This window comes from Impatiens glandulifera, chromosome 5 (genome assembly GCF_907164915.1).
Source record: "Impatiens glandulifera chromosome 5, dImpGla2.1, whole genome shotgun sequence".
In the NCBI taxonomy this organism is placed as follows: Eukaryota; Viridiplantae; Streptophyta; class Magnoliopsida; order Ericales; family Balsaminaceae; genus Impatiens; species Impatiens glandulifera.
Genome location: NC_061866.1, coordinates 15,066,892 through 15,086,556, shown reverse-complemented (window position 1 = coordinate 15,086,556; position 19,665 = coordinate 15,066,892). Strand labels below are relative to the sequence as shown.

General features: G+C 39.1%; 2 protein-coding genes across 2 annotated transcripts; one reads left to right on the top strand and one right to left on the bottom strand.

Moving 5' to 3' along the window:
- The first annotated feature begins 2,209 nt into the window (after positions 1 to 2,209).
- LOC124939060 (inner centromere protein-like) lies at positions 2,210 to 3,088 on the top strand. The gene has a single exon (XM_047479572.1). It carries the CDS (start codon positions 2,210 to 2,212, stop codon positions 3,086 to 3,088), a length of 879 nt encoding a protein of 292 aa, XP_047335528.1.
- A 14,568-nt stretch (positions 3,089 to 17,656) lies between these two features.
- On the bottom strand, positions 17,657 to 18,832 carry LOC124939059 (translation initiation factor IF-2-like). The gene is made up of 4 exons (XM_047479571.1): positions 18,826 to 18,832; positions 18,576 to 18,778; positions 18,188 to 18,466; positions 17,657 to 17,953 (listed from the first exon to the last, which is right to left on the bottom strand). Exons 1-4 carry the CDS (start codon positions 18,830 to 18,832, stop codon positions 17,657 to 17,659), a joined length of 786 nt encoding a protein of 261 aa, XP_047335527.1.
- Positions 18,833 to 19,665: the final 833 nt, after the last annotated feature.

The following is a 19,665-nucleotide window of genomic DNA, read 5'->3' as shown; positions in this document are numbered from 1 at the left end:
AGTCATCTTAAAAATCTAAGTAACCGGTTAACATTGTCAAGTAACCGCGCTCTTATCCGGTTTCAAAATAAACCGCTTGCATTCAAAAGATTGCAAAGTTCTGCTTATAACCGGTTACCTTTCGATAAGCAAACTCTCCGGTTAAATTAAGAACACCACAGCATCAATCGGTTTCAAAAAGAGATTGCGTCATCAAAGTCGTATGCGAAATTTTTGGAGGGAAATTTCCCGCCCAAAAAGCTCTCGCTCTAAAATACCGCTCATTGATTTGGCGCCCGTAGTTTACCGCCTTTTGGCTTACCGCCCCCTGATTCGCGCCTCTTCAATTCCCACCCTCTGATTCCCGCCATTTAGTTTGCCGCCTTTGGCTTCCCGCCCACAGATTGCCGCCCTTTCGTCTTGGAGGGAAAACTCCCGCAAAATGTTGATGGGACGGTTGAGTTTCCGAACCGCACCTATAAAAGGGGCTTTTGGCCATTTCATTCCACTCTCACGCGAAACAGCTTTCTCTCTCTAAGCTCTCAAATTCTCTCAGCGGTTATTTACTCTCGTGTTCTTCAAACTCTCAATCATCTAAGATGGGGCGCAATTCGGCTTTGTTCAAACATATGACTCAGGTGGATTTCGAGGAAATCCGACAGAAAGGCACGCCTGCAGCACAGGAAGTTATTAACAAGGTGACCGAAACCGGTCTTGAGTATTTTCTCGGCGGTCCCCATGTTCTATATAGAGAAGCGGTTGAGGAATTCTTCAACACCGCAAGTCTATCAGGCGACAAAATCACCGCGACTGTCAGCGGTACTGAATTCGAGTTAACCGAACAATCGGTTGCGGAAAGCCTACGCCTTCCAACAGACGGCCATGATGCAGTGTTGGATCTAGAACTAAAAACGTTCGAGGCAGCATGCCAGATTCTCTCAGCAACCAAGAAAGAACCGGTGAAGGTATCCGGTAACAAAGCGACACTACGATCGGAGTACATACCGCTCTGTGACATCTTCACAAAGTCGGTTCAGGCAAGGGGTGGCAATTACAACAGCCTCACCAAGGCCAAGATCGAGATGCTAGTCGGTCTGATTCAAGGTACAAAGGTCAACTGGGCGAAGGAAATATTCCACAACTTAAAGGACATGGTGAATCCGGACACCACACGGTCGTGGGGATACGCCATCCCCCTTGGAAAAATCTTGATCCATCATAACACCAACACCGGTCCTAGTGTCATTATCCCAACAGGAAGGTTAATAAGATCCAAACACTTCCTGGAGAGGAAGCAGCGGGCCCCCGGTTCCACAGGTGGCCGAAAGAAGAAATCCGCAACGAAATCGGCCCCGGCAAAAGAAAAGACCGGAAGTAAGGGCAAGGAGAAGTTAGTATTCTCAGAACCGCCATCACAAACAAGGGATGAGGACGAATCGGCTTCCTCATCTGAACGAACCGACTCACAGAAAACCGATGAAGAAAGACCGAATGAAGAAGAGCATTCGGGAACAAGTCCCGATAATACCGGTACGGGCGCAAATCCTGAGAGCGCCGAGGCCGGTGAAGAAGGCAGTGAAGAGGAGGAGGAGGACGACCAGAAGCAGGCCGATTTTATAGCGCGCCGAATCTTGGAGGACATTGAACGGCGAGCTGAAGCGGTCGGCGAATTATACCGGGAATGGCACGAGTACCGATTCGACAGACTTTACAAACACATGTTACCGGGCCTAACCGACGAAGAGTGTTTCCGAAGGCTGAAGGAAATAGAGAAAACAGTCATGAGCCTCACCAACGCTGAAACTATTCACGAAGCCTTGGGCCGAACCACCATCATAAGACCGCGAGCCAGGCTACAGAAGCTAACCGTACGGATCCGGAAAATTAAGGAAAGGTACGTCGAGGGAACACCGGAGGCTAACTTACAGCTCTTGGTGTTAGAAAAACTTGAGGCAGCGAAAGGAGACTTAGCAGAAGAAATTGAACGACTTGAGGCGGCGGTCGGACAGCGAGGAAAACAACACTCTCTAGCTTCTGAGACCGATCATGGTGCAACTCCTCCTCGGGCGGATCCGGTGATAAAGGAAGCCGATGAAAGGACGGAGACTCCTCTCACCGCGCAACTTGACACTGAAAAACATGGGGTCTCTGAACCGGGCGTCACAAAAGAATGGGTCAAAACCTTCTTCAAGAGTTTGCAGACTCAACGGTTCACCCGTTAGAGGAGAAAATGAAGAGAACCGTGAGCTTGTCACTCCGGTTCGCCAACAAGACAAGGCATGATCTTGTAAAGGGACAGGACCGGATCTCACAAATCGAAGCTGATTACCGGGACGAAGTGGTGTTGCGCAACAATCATCTTCAACGAACCGAGGCCTTGGAAGATACCACCTCAGGGATAAAGGATGACTTCGATCGGCTTGAAAGGGAGACCGAACAACAATTAAGAGAGGTCACTGAGGATCTAGTTGGCTCGACACTTAGCAGGGTCTCAGAACTGGAAAAGAAGAATGCGAGCCTTGAAGACCGCAACGAAAAGCTCGAAGCCGACCTCAAGGCACTCACCGCACAAGTAGATGAAATAATCAAGGCCAAGGTGAATGCGGATATTGCGGTTGTGGAGGCAAATTCCAGAGAGGCTAAGGAAGTCCAGGATGCGCTGGACGAAGAAGCAAGAAGAGAGAAGGAGCCACCGCAACTTACCGAGGATGAAATAGCCGAGCGAGAACGAAGGACAAGGGATAAGTATCCGGGACTTGAAGAGTCCGTAGCCGATCAGCAACGAGAGGATGCAGAGCGGCTAAATGCACAAAAACAAGGGCTCGAAGACTTTGCAACCGCTCACAAGAAGAAGAAAACGGCGGCTCCTTCCTCTTCGGTTCCGGCGAAACGGAAAAGGAAATCATCAAAGAAGGCTCAAGTAGTCGGGCTGCTGGATTCACTCACTGAAACGGTTATTGAAAATCAACCGGACCCGGCTACTCACACCGAAGATGCAGATGAAGAGCACTTGGAGCGACGGTCTACAAGACAGCGAGTCTCAAGACCGGATACGAAAAAGCGGACCAAGGATATGATGGCCGCCTTCAACTTCTCCGACTCAGAATAGGGGCTCCCTTCTCCTTAACTATGTTTATTTTAGTGTTTATATAATATTTTCCCCTTTTCGGTTTTTCCTTCATATATAAAGTTATTTTTGAAACCGGCCTATACTTGCATTTCTACATTGTTTTGATAATTTTAAATAAAATAATCAAAAAGGGAGAAATTGATAAGATAAAAGATAAAAATTTTCCAAAATTTTTTCTCAAAATTTTTCCAAAATTTTTCGAAAATTCTCCCAAGTTAGTTTCAAAAATCCGGTCAAAATAAAGAACCGGCCCACGTTTGCAAACTTACATGGTTTTGATAATTTTAAATAAAATAATCAAAAAGGGAGAAATTGATAAGATAAAAGATAAAATTTTTCCAAAATTTTTTCTCAAAATTTTTCCAAACTTTTTCGAAAATTCTCCCAAGTTAGTTTCAAAAATCCGGTCAAAATAAAGAACCGGCCTACGTTTGCAAACTTACATGGTTTTGATAATTTTAAATAAAATTATCAAAAAGGGAGAAATTGTTAGATAAAATTAGACCGGTTCACAGAACTTAACATAAATAAACCTTCCATGCAGGAACAAGGAACCGGACTGGTCAAACAAATGAACCGGCTAAGAAGACTAACCGGTCAAGTCATTAAACCGACCAGAACATTTGGAACATCACCGCACAAAGAAAGGATCGGCCAAAGCCTAAAAACCGGAAACACCAGACAGCCGATCAGCCAGAAGGCAAAAAATAACCGGAAGCTGTCCAGTTAAACCAATCACACCGGAAGCCATTCGGTTAAGTCAGATGACCGACCAGTATAAGAAGACAATTCGGGTATCTGTTGAAGATGATACCAAAGAAACAGACTGAACACTTCCATATCCATACAAGTCTGAGGAAAGTCTGCAGGCTGCAGAAGACAGTCCTACAAGATCTTTCCACTTCGGGATAACTCAGAAAGGAGATCTTCCAAGTACAGACAACTGTCTAACCAACAGTTACCACATTGAGTAAAAGACAAACCTAGCAGGTTTGTCTTACACACCGGAAGAACAGACTGCCAAGTCTGTGAGATTGACCGCCATGTCTGAACAATTGACCGCCAGGTCTGAAAAGATGACCGCAGGGTCTGAATAACGGAATCACTGAATCACTGAACCTCTGCTCAGCCAATCAGATTCAAGGAAGTGAAATATGACCGTTGGCATATTTCACCTATAAAAGGAGCAATTGAAGAAGAGTAAATGCGGCACATACAAAGGAAAAATTGAGACAAGCGAGCATTTAATTCAAGTGATAAGATTGTGTTCTAAGAGAAAGCCTAAGTGCTAAAGTTGAAGTGTGTATTTTACAATTTCGGTGTAAATTGTAAGGTTATTATCGAGCAGGAAATAAGTCTCGATCGGATTGTACTTGTATTCCTTAGTGAATATCCTTCTCGCGGTTTCGAGAGGAAGGGGTGACGTAGGAGCTTTATCTCCGAACATCCATAAAATCTGTCTTGTTATTTACTTTCTGCCGGTTCCTTTTCCTAACCGACCTGTACTAACTTACCGACACCGCTCTAACCTACTTAACTCTATCCAAGCCGAATCACCAGGTTACCGAAACCGACCCATCAATTTTCAAACCTTCATCATCCGAAACCGGTTCTGCCTATCATACAAGTGTGCTGCTTTAACCTGAAAGCAAACCTCTTCCGCGCTTGAACCTAGTTCAAGGGTTTGTGACAGTTTGTGTAGTATTGAAACCCCGGTGTTAATCTCTAACCGGATTAACCACCACCCTTTGAGTGAGACGCGCTAACCGGCCCAACCCCGGTCCTCCAGCCGCAACCTAGATCCTAACACCTGGGTTCGAATCAGATGAGGCGTCTAAGAAGATGAACGACCAAGATGAGGCGTCTAATAGACTGTTAGATGGGGGCGTCTAATCAGATGAACGACCAAGATGAGGCGTCTAATAGACTATTAGATGGGGGCGTCTAATAGACTGATCAAATGGGGGCGTCTAATTAGATGAACGACCAAGATGAGGCGTTTAATAGACTGATCAGATGGGGGCGTCTAATCAGATGAACGGCCAAGATGAGGCGTCTGATAGACTGTTAGATGGGGGCGTCTAATCAGATAAACGGCTAAGATGATCAGATAGGCATCTGAAGGCAGATGCTCTTCCAAGAAGCTGACAGCAGAGTTCAACAAATGAATAACCGCCACGTTTGCCATAATTCAAATTGCATGTACTGCATTGTACTACCACGATCTCAAGAATCTTTTCTGTTGTACTACCCAGTACCTCATGGATAGTACATCCAACGGAAAGATGACATGTGTCCAAAAGAAGGATTTGACCGTTGAAGTTTTTCAAGAATAAATTGCTTCCTAAGACAATGGACAAATTGTTGGCTGAAAAATACAAGAAAGAGAGAGTTGCTTTATTTTTTAATTAAGAAAGTTTCTGAAATCAAACATCTCACTTATCGTCTAGCTGTGAATGTATTGTATTACATACTGTCTTTTCGGTGAGAAAACTTTAGTGTTGTAAGTTGAACAAAGGTTGTTTTGTTCAACAAAGAGTTAGCTAGATTAGTGAACTGTATTTGATTCAAAGAAGTATAGTGAATCCTTCCGGTGGTTGGAAGAAGGGTGACGTAGGAGAGTTTGCTCCGAACATCCATAAACAACTTCTTGTGTTCTTTACTTTATGTCATTCATCTTTCATTAGTTCAAAGCTTCAAATCCGACGAACATTTCTGCACTTGAATCTGTTTCAAGAGTTCGAAGGATTTGTGAAGAATAGAAAGAGATATTAATCCCTAATAGGATTTCTATCAAATCGTTTATCCGAAGTCATCATCAATAGCCAGACCCCCATCTCTATTGGTGTCGTCGATCCTATCACGTGTGCGGGCTGCTCATCGCCAATGAAGCGCTAATGGAACACCCAACGTCAGCACTTAAGCTCCAAACAACGACGTTTTATCCCTTCCTCAATGTTCAAACATGGAAGCTCGAAACAATATCGTTCCACCCTACATCTTCGTCTTCCTCGTGACGATGAACTGATGAATATGCGTAACCATATTTGATTTTTTAAAGATGGAACTTTGTCGTTGCTTCATATTCGCATCATCATTGCTGCCTATATCGACAATTGATCGGAGAATATCCAAAATGCCATCAATGGCTGTTTGATTTAATCCAGTCCACTCGGCCGATGAACCGACCTTAGGATGATATAAATAGTCTCCCTAAACAAACTGAAGGCAATAAATTCACTCTCAAACCCTCAATCAAGCTCTAAATAAAATCCGCCATTAAAGCTTCAAACTTTTTCTGAAAATATAGAATTTTTGTGCAAGGCCTTATATTGTATGCCCAAACTCATCTTTTTTTGTTATGAAAGGCTAGTAGGGTCAAGGGTGAATTACTGAAATTTTCACCCTTAAGTATTCACTTATAAGTCATGTTAGGAATAGACTTATTATTATTATTAGGGACTGAGATATAAAAATGCTGTGTTAATTATATTGTGGGACATTTTGTAGAAAGACCCATGTAGAAGAGGCTCATAATTTATACTTAAGAATAGACTTACTACTATTATTAAGAACTGGGGTATAAATTCTATGTGTTAAATTATAAATGTAGAACAATATGTACAAAGGACATTAGATAAAGGGGTTTTTATTTATACTTAGGATTTATAATTAATATAGCAAGTGGCAAGGACCCATGTAGAAGGGACCCACCAGATAATTAGGATAAGTTTAATCCTATTTTAATTTTCTCTTTAGTCACTAATTAAACCCACTTGCTTATCATTTAATTTGAACACTTGATAACTTAATAACATTCCACCCTAACCAATTGCATGCTTCCCACTTGCCCCAGCTGCATGCTTCACACTTAGCATAGCAACCATTAGCTCACCTTACCCCCATTACCTTAATTTATTTGGAAATTCAGTTCTCTCTCTTTAAGCAAGACTTAGGAACTTTGAAGAACGGCAAGAGCAAACCCTATCCAAGACCATCTTTTTTATCCAATTTCGAAATTAAGGCAAGCCTTTTCTTAAACTCACTCTTAAAACCACACATATCTATGTATCTCAAGTATTTTCTGCATAATTTTCATATATGTTTGAAATACATGTTTCTATAGCATAATCTGGTTTTATTTCCAAACTTGGTTTATAAATAATCTGTTTTCTCAAAGTATGACAAGGGTCATCATTTTCCAGAAAATGATAGGGTTTCCATGATTTGTTAAGTATATACTTTTATAAAACAGAAACCCTTATGATTTATGCATACATGGGCGCATATTATTGATGAATGAGTATTGACGGAAACGGGAGGAGGTTGGCTAGCATGAGCTCTAGTCAGTTGATTCCAAATGTACTGGCTGATTATTTAAGAGACCAGAGTATTTAGCATGAGCTCTATTTACTGTTGTCCAACCAAAAGACGGTCCAAACAAGTTAAGGGCTTTTAGGGATGGACTCCTAATTGTGCCTTTCCAAATACGGCTCAAACGTATTCCTTACCTTCAGGATCAGCTCTGAATGGTGTAGGGTCAAATATGGCTCAAGATGTTACTGTACAGGCCCCTTTATAAACATGCAAATGGTTTTTAAAGTATGAACATTTATGCATACATCTTCTTTTTTAAAAGCAAAGCATTCCAGCAGGTTTTAAAATACTTAATTTTTTGTTGAGTCATTAGACTCACTATTCTTGTGTGTGGTGTAGGCACCCAGCCCTAACTTTTGTATACTTGAAGGAATGAGGCTTGGAGAGGAGCAAGCTGTTGGAGAGAGAGTGTGGGAGGAGGGACCGATGCTGCTAGATTTATTTGTCTTCTTGTATAAACACTTGACTTTTATTTTGGGTCCTTTCTTACTACCTACGTGTTCATGTATATAAGACTTGGTACAAAATTATGTTAGTAAGATAGGGTTATTTTGTTGTAGCTTCTTGTAGCTGTTATGAAGAAGCATGTATATATGAAGTATATCTTTTGAACATGACAAGTTGTATATGGCTTCAGCTAGTGTTCTTAATGATAAATAAATATACAGGTTTGAGCAGTAGTTATTATAATATGAGTAGGAACGTTTCATTATAGTTCTAGTTTAGGCATTTACTCAGGTGTTAGTCCTTTTGAAAGCTCCTCAGATGGAGATGAACTTATGGATTTGTTCGATGATCGTGATGTTGTTGAAGATGAGCAAGCTACTTCTCTTCTTATAGAATTGGGAAGTTTTTCAGCTGAAGAAAAACGTCAAATGGATCAACCCAGAATTGAGAAATTTGAGGAACCCGTTCCATCCAATCCTATTATCGAAGAACCAGAAGTTGTTAAGGAACCTATTCATGCTCTTGTTACCCAGGAAAAGGAAATGTTGGAGTCCCCTGTTCTCGAAGCAGAGGCATCTCCATAAAAGGATGTTGAAGTTAGTCAGCCTGATGAAGCTCAATCTGAGAGGAAACCCTCAAATGACAAGGAATCAGAGAAGAGTTCCTCATCTAAGGGGGAACGATCTAAAAATTATGAATCATCAGAAGGGCTTACGTTATCTCAATGTCTCATTCCAGGATCACCCAAGCCTCGATCATTTCCTAATATCAATGCTGCGAATATTCATGATGATGTTGTCAACCTTCCTCATCATTCAGACGGGTCGCCCGGTCAGGTTCACAAGGTACATGAAGATTTTCTTGATGATGAAGAAGAAGGAAAGTCTGAAAGTGATTTAGAGAAGGATGGACCCGAGCAGTCCATGCAGGTTCACACCCATATTAGTCCCATTCAGACCGCTCTAGCAGATTCTCAAGAGATTTCATCTAATGAAGGATCATCTGCTGGTGGTACGAAGCTTATGAAGTCTATGACAGCATTAATAGTCACTCTTCAGAAGAATGTGGCTGAAATGCAATCAAATATGGTAAAGATTATGAAGACTCAGAAAGAAAACAAGAAGGAATTTGTCGATCTTCTTAAAACCCATAATGAGATGGAGAAAACATTGAAGAGGAACATGTACGAGATTAATACCCTCAACAAGACATACACCAAATTTGAAAAGAACTTCATCAGACGACAAAGCGATTTGATCGAATGTGAAAAGGAAAATGACGTTGAACTCCATAATGAAGTTAAGGATGGAATAAGCTTTCTTCGAAATCAGATGGTTGAAATTCAAGGAAATATGAGCAGAGCTGGTGCTGAGTGGTTGGAACAGGCTGATTCGTTTGCAAGGAAGATTCAGGATGAAAAAGATGCTAAAGCGGCTGCCGAGAAAGAGAAGAATCTCATTACCCAAGGCGATGACAATAGCGATAGAAGAGGTGGTGGTTTTTCAATTGGCACTAGATCAAAGTGAAAGAAAATCGGTAATGATAGCGATAGGCCAATCAAAAGAGGAGGAGGTCGTAACGGTGATCATGGTGGTAGAAGTAGTGGAGGTGATCGTGGTGGTAGAAGTGAAGGAAGTGATCATGGTGGAAGAAGTGGTCGTGGTGGTCGTTCTCTCCCTCCTTTACGAAACCTTCTGAATGGTGAGGAATTCAGATGTCAAGGATTTCGCTACCCAATCGACCCACTTGTGAAAATGGAAGATAAATAATCTATTTTCTCATAAACTATCTTTTGTTAGTTTGTGAACTTAGTTCTTTAAACTTGGTTTATGAATGGTGGTTTTTGGAACTTATTTCTGTAAGCTGGTGAACAAGTTTGACTCCTTCTTTTTTTGGATGGATGTTTATCTTTTAAATTGTGCAAATTTTAACATTATCATAAAAAGGGGAAATTGTTGGGTCAAAGTATTCTGACTAATGGAATTTTGATGATGAGTGTGTATAAAACTTAAACTAAGCCGTCTAATTGTTTCTGGTGCAGGTGTATCGAAAACATGATATATATTAGACTAAGTCTGAATGAGGTTCATTAGACTTATTGGCTATTAGACGTATTGAGTTAGACATGTAGTCTAACAGGCGTAGTTAGACGTACAATCTAACAGATACGTAGTTAGACGTGCATTCTAACAGACGTAGTTAGACGTGCAGTCTAACAGACGTAGCTAGACGTGCAGTCTAACAGACGTAGTTAGACGTGCAGTCTAACAGACGTAGTTTAAACGTGCAGTCTAATAGACGTAGTTTAGACGTGCAGTTTAACAGACGTAGTTAGACGTGTAGTCTAACAGATACGTAGTTAGATAAGTAGTCTAACAGACGTAGTTAGACATGCAGTAGATACGTAGTTAGACGTGCAGTCTAACAGGCGTAGTTAAACGTGCAGTCTAACAGATACGTAGTTAGACGTGCAGTCTAATAGATACGTAGTTAGATATGTAGTCTAACAAGCGTAGTTAGACGTGTAGTCTAACAGATATATAGTTAAACGTACAGTCTAACAGATACGTAGTTAAACGTACAGTCTAATAGATACATAGTTAGACGTGCAGTCTAACAGGCGTAGTTAGACGTGCAGTCTAACAGATGAGAGTTAGACGTGCAGTCTAACTCCTTCAGATTAGTCTGAAGGGAAGCGTAGTTAGACGTGTCGTTTGACAGATGAGATTTAGACGTGCAGTCTAACTCCTTCAGATTAGTCTGATGGGAAACGTAATTAGATGTGTCGTCTAATCCCATTAGACCAGGTGGTCTAATGGATCCTACTTTTAGACGGGGGCGTCTAACTTCATTAGACTTGTCAGTCCAATTGAAAAACGTCTAATGCCAGGCTTAAGCAGTTGCTTGAAGCTAGCATCCGTTTACCCACGATCAACTAGCTGTATGCTACTCCTGGTCCACTATTCGGTGTAGATCATTACGATAGTCAGTTGCAACCAATTAACTAATGCCATGTAAGCAAATATTCTTCCCACTACTTGTTTCTTGTAGGAAAATCCTAGAAGAATATTTGGCACACTACCAGATTGGTACGGCCACGATCCTGGTGCTTAGAGTCTGTTGTACATGTGTACTATGGAGGCATTCTAATGGAAGTTCTCCACGTGTCATTATAGAAGATTCGACCAGTGATGCCTACTCTCTACTTAAAGATTCTCAAGGACAACGGATGAGCTATCGATCGATCAGAATATACGCGAACATACAAGCTGATACACGAACGAACTGCTTTCTTGCATTTACTGTGGGTACATTAAGAGAGTGTTAGAATCAAAGTATTATCTAGATGAGTAATATTCTTCAATATACTGTAAGTTGAACAGGGTCTGTTATGTTCAATAGTGAGTTAGCCGTGCAACTGAATTTAATTTTAAGAATCGTATAGTGAATCCTTCCGGTGGTTGGAAGAAGGGGTGACGTAGGAGAGTTTTGCTCCGAACATCCTTAAACAACTCTTTGTGTCATTTAAATTCCGTCATCTTCTCATTCTTTGGTTCTTAGCTTCAAACCTGAGAAAACGTGTCCGCACTTGAATCGTTCAAGAGTTTGCAAGGGTTTGTGAAGAATAGAAAGTGATTTAAATCCCTAATAGGATTTATATCAAACCTTTTATCCGAAGTCGTCATCAATAGTCAAACCCCTGTCTCTATCGATTACGTCGATCCTTTCACAACCGAAACTGACCCAAAATATATGAGCTTCATTTTCCTTATTTGTTTTTTTGTCTTCCACACATCACACTTGGGTGAAATTTGTAGGAATTTTATTTAATATGAATATGATAAAATATTAGATAATTATTAGAGGGTGTGACCGAAATATAAAATAGAACAAAAAAACTTACACAAAATTGAACAACCTTCAAATTCTTATTTTTGTTTATTTTTGTTTTAGGCCTTTCACAAATTACATTTAAGTTAAATTTTGTAGGAATGTTATTTATATAAAAAATATTAAACAATTATAAAAGGGTTTGACCGAAAAAACAAAATATATAGAGAAATTACGGAAAATATGTATGTTCTTGATTTTAAATCTTGATCTTGATTTTTTTTCTGTGATATTTTGTTAAAGTCTTGTATTTATATTATATTGTTGTATATAGTTGTTTGATAAAAGCTTTTGACTAAAATATTTTAGTTTTCTTCTTGTTTCAAGTTACTTGGTCGTGTTATTTGGATTTTAGAGTCGTTCGACCAAGAATAACGTCCAATGCTGCTCCTCACGCTTTTTTAACCCACAGCGACGACGCTTTTTATTGGTTATTATCCTCATGCAGCAATTATTTATGGACTATTTTTACTGCTTCCTTCTTCAAACAACCTGCCCTTTGTCACCTTTTAGCTACTGATTTGTCCATTTTGGCGAAAACTTCCATTATTTTGTATTTTTTTTGGTTTGCTTGATGTAAGTTTGAGTTTTTGATTGATTCTACGTTAAACTAAATCAAAACATAACATAAAAGCCTAACAAAACCAAAATATATAAGTATAAAGTCCAAAAATAAAAAAGATTTCTTCATGAGTTTTCTTGAACATTACACACTTAAATAAACACTCACTTCAAATCCTAAATTTGGTAGACTTTGAATAACCTTCGAATTTGGATATTAAACTCTTAGTCTTTATTAACCTTCCGAATGAATTAAGTGAGGTTTATTTTTGTAGGATTTTAGTTTGTCTTTCATTTGTTGTACATTTTCTTTCATTTGTTTTTGTTGTACACAAAACATAAGACCATATCAATAGTGGATAAAATCACCCTTAATCTTAGGGTATATAAAATGGAAAAAGATTAAAAGTAAAGTATAAACTATATTTTAAAAGGACTAAATTATTTTCCTATTTTTTAAAAGTAATGTGGAGTCTCTATGGTCGCAATGTTGATAACAATCGAAAAACTCTATATGACGACTTCCCAATAAAAATCTCAATATCTCCTAGATTTTACTAGATAGTAAATTAATGGATCCTCTGTAAAGTCTCGTATTTAAAGTTAAATTTTCGATCACATAAAAATTAACTTCCCTAACAAATTTTAAAAAGGAAGCGTATATAAATGTTGTAAACTTCTACAATCATCAAACTTGACGATTCTTTTAATAATCGTTCACACCGAGGTGGGTTACGAACATGATTGATAAAGCATGGGGCTCAAACTAATTGTTGATGTACGAAACGCACTTAAAGACATGGTTATTAAAATTAAAAAAAATAGGGACTTTAAAAATGCATACACTAGTGATAACCTCCCATTCAACTTGCAATTTTAAGTGCATGATTTATTAGTTGTGTGGTGATTGCAAATCAAAATTATTATTGTAACCCTCGGGAATCTCGTAGCAACGTCTGTGGTCGAAACGTGGCATGCCGACCTGGAGTGACTCGAGACTCGATAATTTCAACTTTCGTTTTTGTGTCAGGAATCGTTTTAAAATAAAATATCATTTTAAAAGATTTTAATAATATCTGGCATCATTTAAAATCAATTATGTTAAAATAATTAATTTTATTCAAATTTTAATAATATGTGGATTTGTTATAATAAAATGACGATATGATATTTTTTTATGAAATCCGGTTTAAATTAATTATACTTAATTAATTTTAGGAAATATTATTTATTTGAAGACAAAATCAATAATTGATTTTAAGAAAGCCAATAAAAAATTATGTACGTGTACAAACGTATTATAGACTAGAGTTTTGTTTCGTTCGAAATTTGTTGATACTCAGAAAAGAGCTTTCGCGCTATGTCCTCTGTACCCATTAAAAAACATTCTCTACTTTATAAAATTGGTTTTTTTAAAATCAGTTTTATAAAGTTTGTGTTTTAACCGATTATTACGGTCCTAGTCATGCTTCTAGGTTAACATTATTTGAAATAATGATACAATAATATTAAAATGCCATACTTATTGCTCACTAAAGAGGATTATACCCGAAGAATATAAATTATTTTTAAGAGTGTTAGGGTTTAGAAATAAACGCCAAATGAATCCTTAGTCAAAATATTTGTTTCGGAAGCATCCCCGAAATATTTTGAAATTATTTTCCAACCTCTCAGGATTTTTAGAAAATTGATTAAGGTCCCAAAATTACCAAATTAATTTTACATTTTGAAAAGTAGAACCTAAAAGGGCATCGATGTCTTAGGGTTTGGGTCCGATTTTATCGGTCGGGATGTACAGACTATTGGTCAGGGTGTTATGTACTCTCGATCGTTGGCTAGAAATTATCAGTCTAGGTGTATAAATCTATCGGTCCTGGGTTAGCTTGGTACTAAGTTTCAAGTCGAGGTGTGTAAACCTCTCGGTCCTTGGCTAGCTTAGGGCTAAGTCACTTGGTCCTAGGCTCAGGAACTCACGATTCCATGTTAGGGATTCTCGGTACCAAGTTTGGGATTCTCGGTCCCAAGGTTAGACTTCTCGGTACTATATCTCGGAAGTCTCGACCCCAGACTCAGACCTCTTGGTCCAAGGTTTGGGATTCTTTGTCCCAATATTGGATTCCCCGGTTTAAGGGTTCAGGAGTCTTGGTCCCAAAATAAGACCTCTCGGTCTAGGATTTCCTCGGTCCTAGCTCAAGAAAATCGGTCAGACTTCTCAGTCCAATTTGAAATTCTCGGTCCTATGTCAAATTTTTCTCAGTCTTGGGTCTCGGTCATGACCGAGGATGCTCGATCGGACCTCTCGGTCCTCATGAACACAAAATGCAGTTTTTTTAATTCTTATTTTTGAGTTTGAATTCTTTAATCCAAGGGTTTAGGTAGTTTCATAAAGCTCCCAGGAATATGTTGATCATCATCTAAAGATATCAATCTGTTAGATTAATGTCTTAATTGATTTAAGATAATTAACATACTTGATTTTGATGATTGATGAAATTGTTTTGATAATGAATGGATAAAACTAAGTATATATATATATATATAATTGTTAGTCATATCAATTATATAAATATATATTTAGATATCAACATCTTAAGTGGTGTAGTGGTAAGTACTCCCTCCTTTCACACGGATGTATGGGTTCGAATCTCATCAGGTGCAAAATTAATTAATTATAGTTTCATAATATCAGGCACAACTCAAAGTTAACGCGTGTGAGTAGACGTCGTGAGTAGACGTCGTTTAACTTGAGCATATGTACGTCTAAGATGAGGCATCTAAGTCAGATGAGTGTCCAGCCAGATGGAAGTAGAGCTCAACAAATTAACGACTACCACATACATTGTTATTAAAATTGCATATTGTTGTACTACACTATACTACCAGAATCGCAAGAATATATTACCGTTTGATAGGATCAGCTTTATCGATAGAGACGGGGGTCTGGTTATTGATGAAGGCTAATGAAAAACGGTTTAAAAGAAATTCTGTTAGGGATTTAATTCACTTTCTATTCTACGCAAAGTTTTGTAAACACTTGAAACAGATTCAAGGCATAATTATTTACTTGGGTTTAAAGCTCAAGATGAAATATGAAAAGATGACAGAAATGAAATAACACAGCAATTTGTTTATGGATGTTCGGAGAAACTCTCCTACGTCACCCCTTCTTCCAACCACCGGAAGGATTCACTATAATATGATTAGAATCAAATAAGTTTGTACACACTTAGCTCACCATTGAACAAAACACACTCTGTTCAATTACAAGATGAAGAATATCACTCATCTAAAAGTGTTTTTGATACTAGCTCTCTCATGATTCACACACAGTACAATTAGGAAAGCAGCTTCACAGCAAAGGGTTGATTTCTCTCTCTTGAATATCAGTAAGCAAGATTGTTTGTTCACAAGGCAGATTGTAAAAACTAGTTGTTCGATAATTGAGGAAGATTGTCCGTTGTCCTTGAGATTTGATAAATACTGGCTAGAGACTAACGGTCGAATCTTTTAGAATGATACATGCCACTCTTCCATTGGAAAGCCTCCATTGTACAAAGAAGGTTCTAAGCACGAGGATTGTGGCTGTATACCACTGGTAGTGCGCCGAATATTCCATAAGAGATGTACCTGCAAAACAAGTAATATGAGGAAAATTATCTTACGTGGCATCCGTTGATTGGTTGTATATAGCTGTTGTACTGATCTTCACTAGAAAGTGGAGCAGGAGTAGGGTACAGTTATAGGACGTGGGTAGGCGGGTGCTAGCTTCAAGCATACTTCTTAAGCTTAGCATTAGACGTATTTCAATTAGACGACCTCGTCTAATGAAATCAAACATCCCCGTCTAATAACAGAGTCCATTAGACCGCCTAGTCTAATGGAATTAGACTTACGTCTAATTATAATCACTTCAGACTAATCTGAAGTAGTTAGACTCACGTCTAACTTTCATTAATTAGACTACACGTCTAATTGTTACAAACCATTAGAATGCACGTCTAACTCCACTAAGTTAGACTACACGTCTAACTCCAGTTCTACCTCAGACTTGTCTGAAGGAGTTAGACTCACGTCTAACTTTCATCAATTAGACTACACGTCTAATTGTTACAAACCATTAGACTGCACGTCTAACTCCACTGAGTTAGTTTGCACGTCTAATTTCGGTTCTACGTCAGACTTGTCTGAAGGAATTAGACTTACGTCTAACTTTCACATTCCAATAGATTACACGTCTAACTCCACTAAGTTAGACTGCACGTCTAATTTCGTATATATTAGACTATGCGTCTAATTCCGTATGCATTAGACTACACGTCTAATTGCAAATATATTAGACTGCACGTCTAACTCCACTGAGTTAGACTACACGTCTAATTCCGTAGATATATTAGACCACACGTCTAATTCCGGAATTCATTATACTGCACGTCTAACTCCGTTGAGTTAGACTGCACGTCTAATTCTTTGCATTCATTAGACTGCACGTCTAACTCCGTTGAGTTAGACTGCACATCTAATTCTTTGCATTCATTAGACTGCACGTCTAACTCCGTTGAGTTAGACTGCACGTCTAATTCTATGCATTCATTAGACTGCACATCTAACTCCGTTGAGTTAGACTGCATGTCTAATTCTTTGCATTTATTAGACTGCATGTTTAACTCCGTTGAGTCAGACTGCACGTCTAATTCTTTGCATTCATTAGACTGCACGTCTAACTCCATTGAGTTAGACTGCACGTCTAATTCTTTGCATTCATTAGACTGCACGTCTAACTCTGTTGAGTTAGACTGCACGTCTAATTCTTTGCATTCATTAGACTGCACGTCTAAATCTATGCATCTAATGCCAAAATCGGTCTAATGATCCTCATTAGAGCCAAATCTCATTGAAGTATGATTTCGATACACCTGCATCAAAACGCATAAATCATTTCATCATCAAAATTCCAATGGTTAAATTATTTCAACACTTAGTCAAAATAATTTGACCTAACAATTTCCCCATTTTTGATGAAGAAATTGAAAACCTGCATATATATACAAAATACACATTCATCACATAAATAAACAAACCCTTGTTCACTTACATCAAACTTCCAAAAACCAATATTTAGAGTATTATCAAAGAAACATTGTTTGAAAGACATAAGTAGAAAAGAAATTATTGTTCTTCTCTTTTTACTCGAGGATCGGTTGGACTCATGTCTTGACCGAATAGCATATTCAGAAAAGGAGGAAAGTTGCGACCACCACGACCGCTTCCACTTTATCTACCACCACGATCACCGCCGCTTGCACGACCTCTTTGATCAAGCCCGGATTGCCTACCACGACCACCATCACTACTTCGACCTCCACGATCACCACCGCTTCGACCTCCACCTCTCTTTGTTGGCCTAGGATTATCATCGTTACATGGAGCCCGTCTGGATCTAGTGACGGTTGACACACCGTCACTTCTTCTACTTGACTCGCCTTGGGTGATTCGAGGTTGATCTCTTTCAGCATTAGCTTTTGCATTCTCCTTTGCTTGAAACTTCCTTGTAATAGAGTCAGCAAATTCCTGTCGTTTACCATCATTTCTTCATAAACAACCTTGAATTTCCACCATTTGATTCTTCACCAGACTGACTTCATCCAAAGTCTCCCTATGACGGTCATCATTGATGCACCTTTCAAGGTCCATCATGTTAGATTGACGGCTGTAGAATTTCTTTTCAAACTTGGAGAAGTTTAAATTTGAGACATGAGTCTCATACGTGTTCTTCTTCAAAGTGTTATCCAATTTAGTATGAACTTTGATAATTTCGGAAAAATCCTTTCTTTCTTCTTCCTGGGTGTTCAAGGCCTTTATCATGCTCTTCTGAAGAGATGAGAGAACAGAAGTCATAGACTTTAAAATCTTGTTACCCTTAGTAGAGGATTCTTCATTTGATGAATTCTCTTGAGACTTTGCTTCCATACTCTGAATTGCCTCAAAGTTTGTATGAATCTGCATGGATTGCTCCGGTTGATCCTTCTCAGCTACCTTAGCAGCTTCATTTTGCTCTTCTTCCAACAGTTCATCTTCAGCTCTCTGAAATATTTCAAGCAGATCTCCAGAGTAGTGGAGAGGATTGTTAATATTTTCATGAACACTTCCCACAATGGTGTTGGGGGAATAGAAGGGGCTTTCGATAACTTGCGTATTGATCATGTTCCTCCTCAGATGAGGAACTTTCTTCTTCAACATCCTTATCTTTGGAGGTTTCCCCCTCAGATCTGATAATCTCTGGCTGAGTAACCTCAGCCACCTTCTCTTGGGCTTCCTCTGTTCTCACAACAAGGGATATGACGACATTTTCTTCAAAAGGAGCTTGAGCAGCCTCTTCAACATCAGCTTCTTCTTCTTCATACGTTAAAAGAGCTTGTTCAGGTTCTTGAACAATTACTTACTCTTCATGAGGATTCTCTTGAATGGGTTGATCTAGAATACGTCTTTCTTTAGCAGACAGATTCTCGAATTAAATCAGAAGAGCATCGTTTAGCTCATCGGCATCATCATCAGCATCAAGGATATCCATCGGTTCATCATCATCAAATGGTTTTGCACCAGAGCAATTAGCGCCATGAATGTATCGGGAAGCAACCGACACGTAATTGTCCATGATGTCATCCAACCTCTCTAACACTTTTACTTCCACATTAGAGCCTTTCTCAACAGGGTTAAAATTAGCCTTTCTGGCTTCAAGAATTAGGAATAAAGCTCTTACACATAAGCATGCTTCAACAAGATCTTTTCTCTTCAGAGCCTCAGCCACCTCTGAAGTTTTAGCCCACTTGAGAAGTTTCTTCTCATTGGCTACACGCTTCTTCCACTCACGGGTTATTGCAGAATTTGACAGGGTTTCATTGTAGTTGGAAGACAATCTTTCCAGGGACCATGATTCAAAGATTTCCAACTTTTCAGCCGCAATGGATTTAACTAGATCTAACACGAGGTCAACAATGCCTGTTGCCTCCGATACTTCTTCGGGAACTGGAGTTGCAATCTTCTTACCTTTTCCAACAACCTCGACGTGTCTTGGAGAAGGTCTGGGTTCACTAAACACAATTCCACTCGACATTCTTGCAGAACGCATCAACTCGAACGCCGATTGGGGTCTCTTACACAGCTCAGTAGGGAGCTCTACACGAATAACTTTCCCGGCTACCAAAGAATCTTTAGAAGCGGGAACAGAAGATTCTTGTTCATTAGATTTACCAGCAACAAGGGTAAGAACTACACCTTGTTCT

Coding starts and splice junctions, on each gene's coding strand:
- LOC124939060 (XM_047479572.1), top strand. CDS start 2,210: ATGAAGAGAACCGTGAGCTTGTCACTCCGGTTCGCCAACAAGACAAGG.
- LOC124939059 (XM_047479571.1), bottom strand. Junction 18,467..18,575: donor AGGAGGAACATGATCAATAC/GCAAGTTATCGA, acceptor GAAATATTTCAG/AGAGCTGAAGATGAACTGTT. Junction 17,954..18,187: donor ATTTTTCCGAAATTATCAAA/GTTCATACTAAA, acceptor GGTAAACGACAG/GAATTTGCTGACTCTATTAC.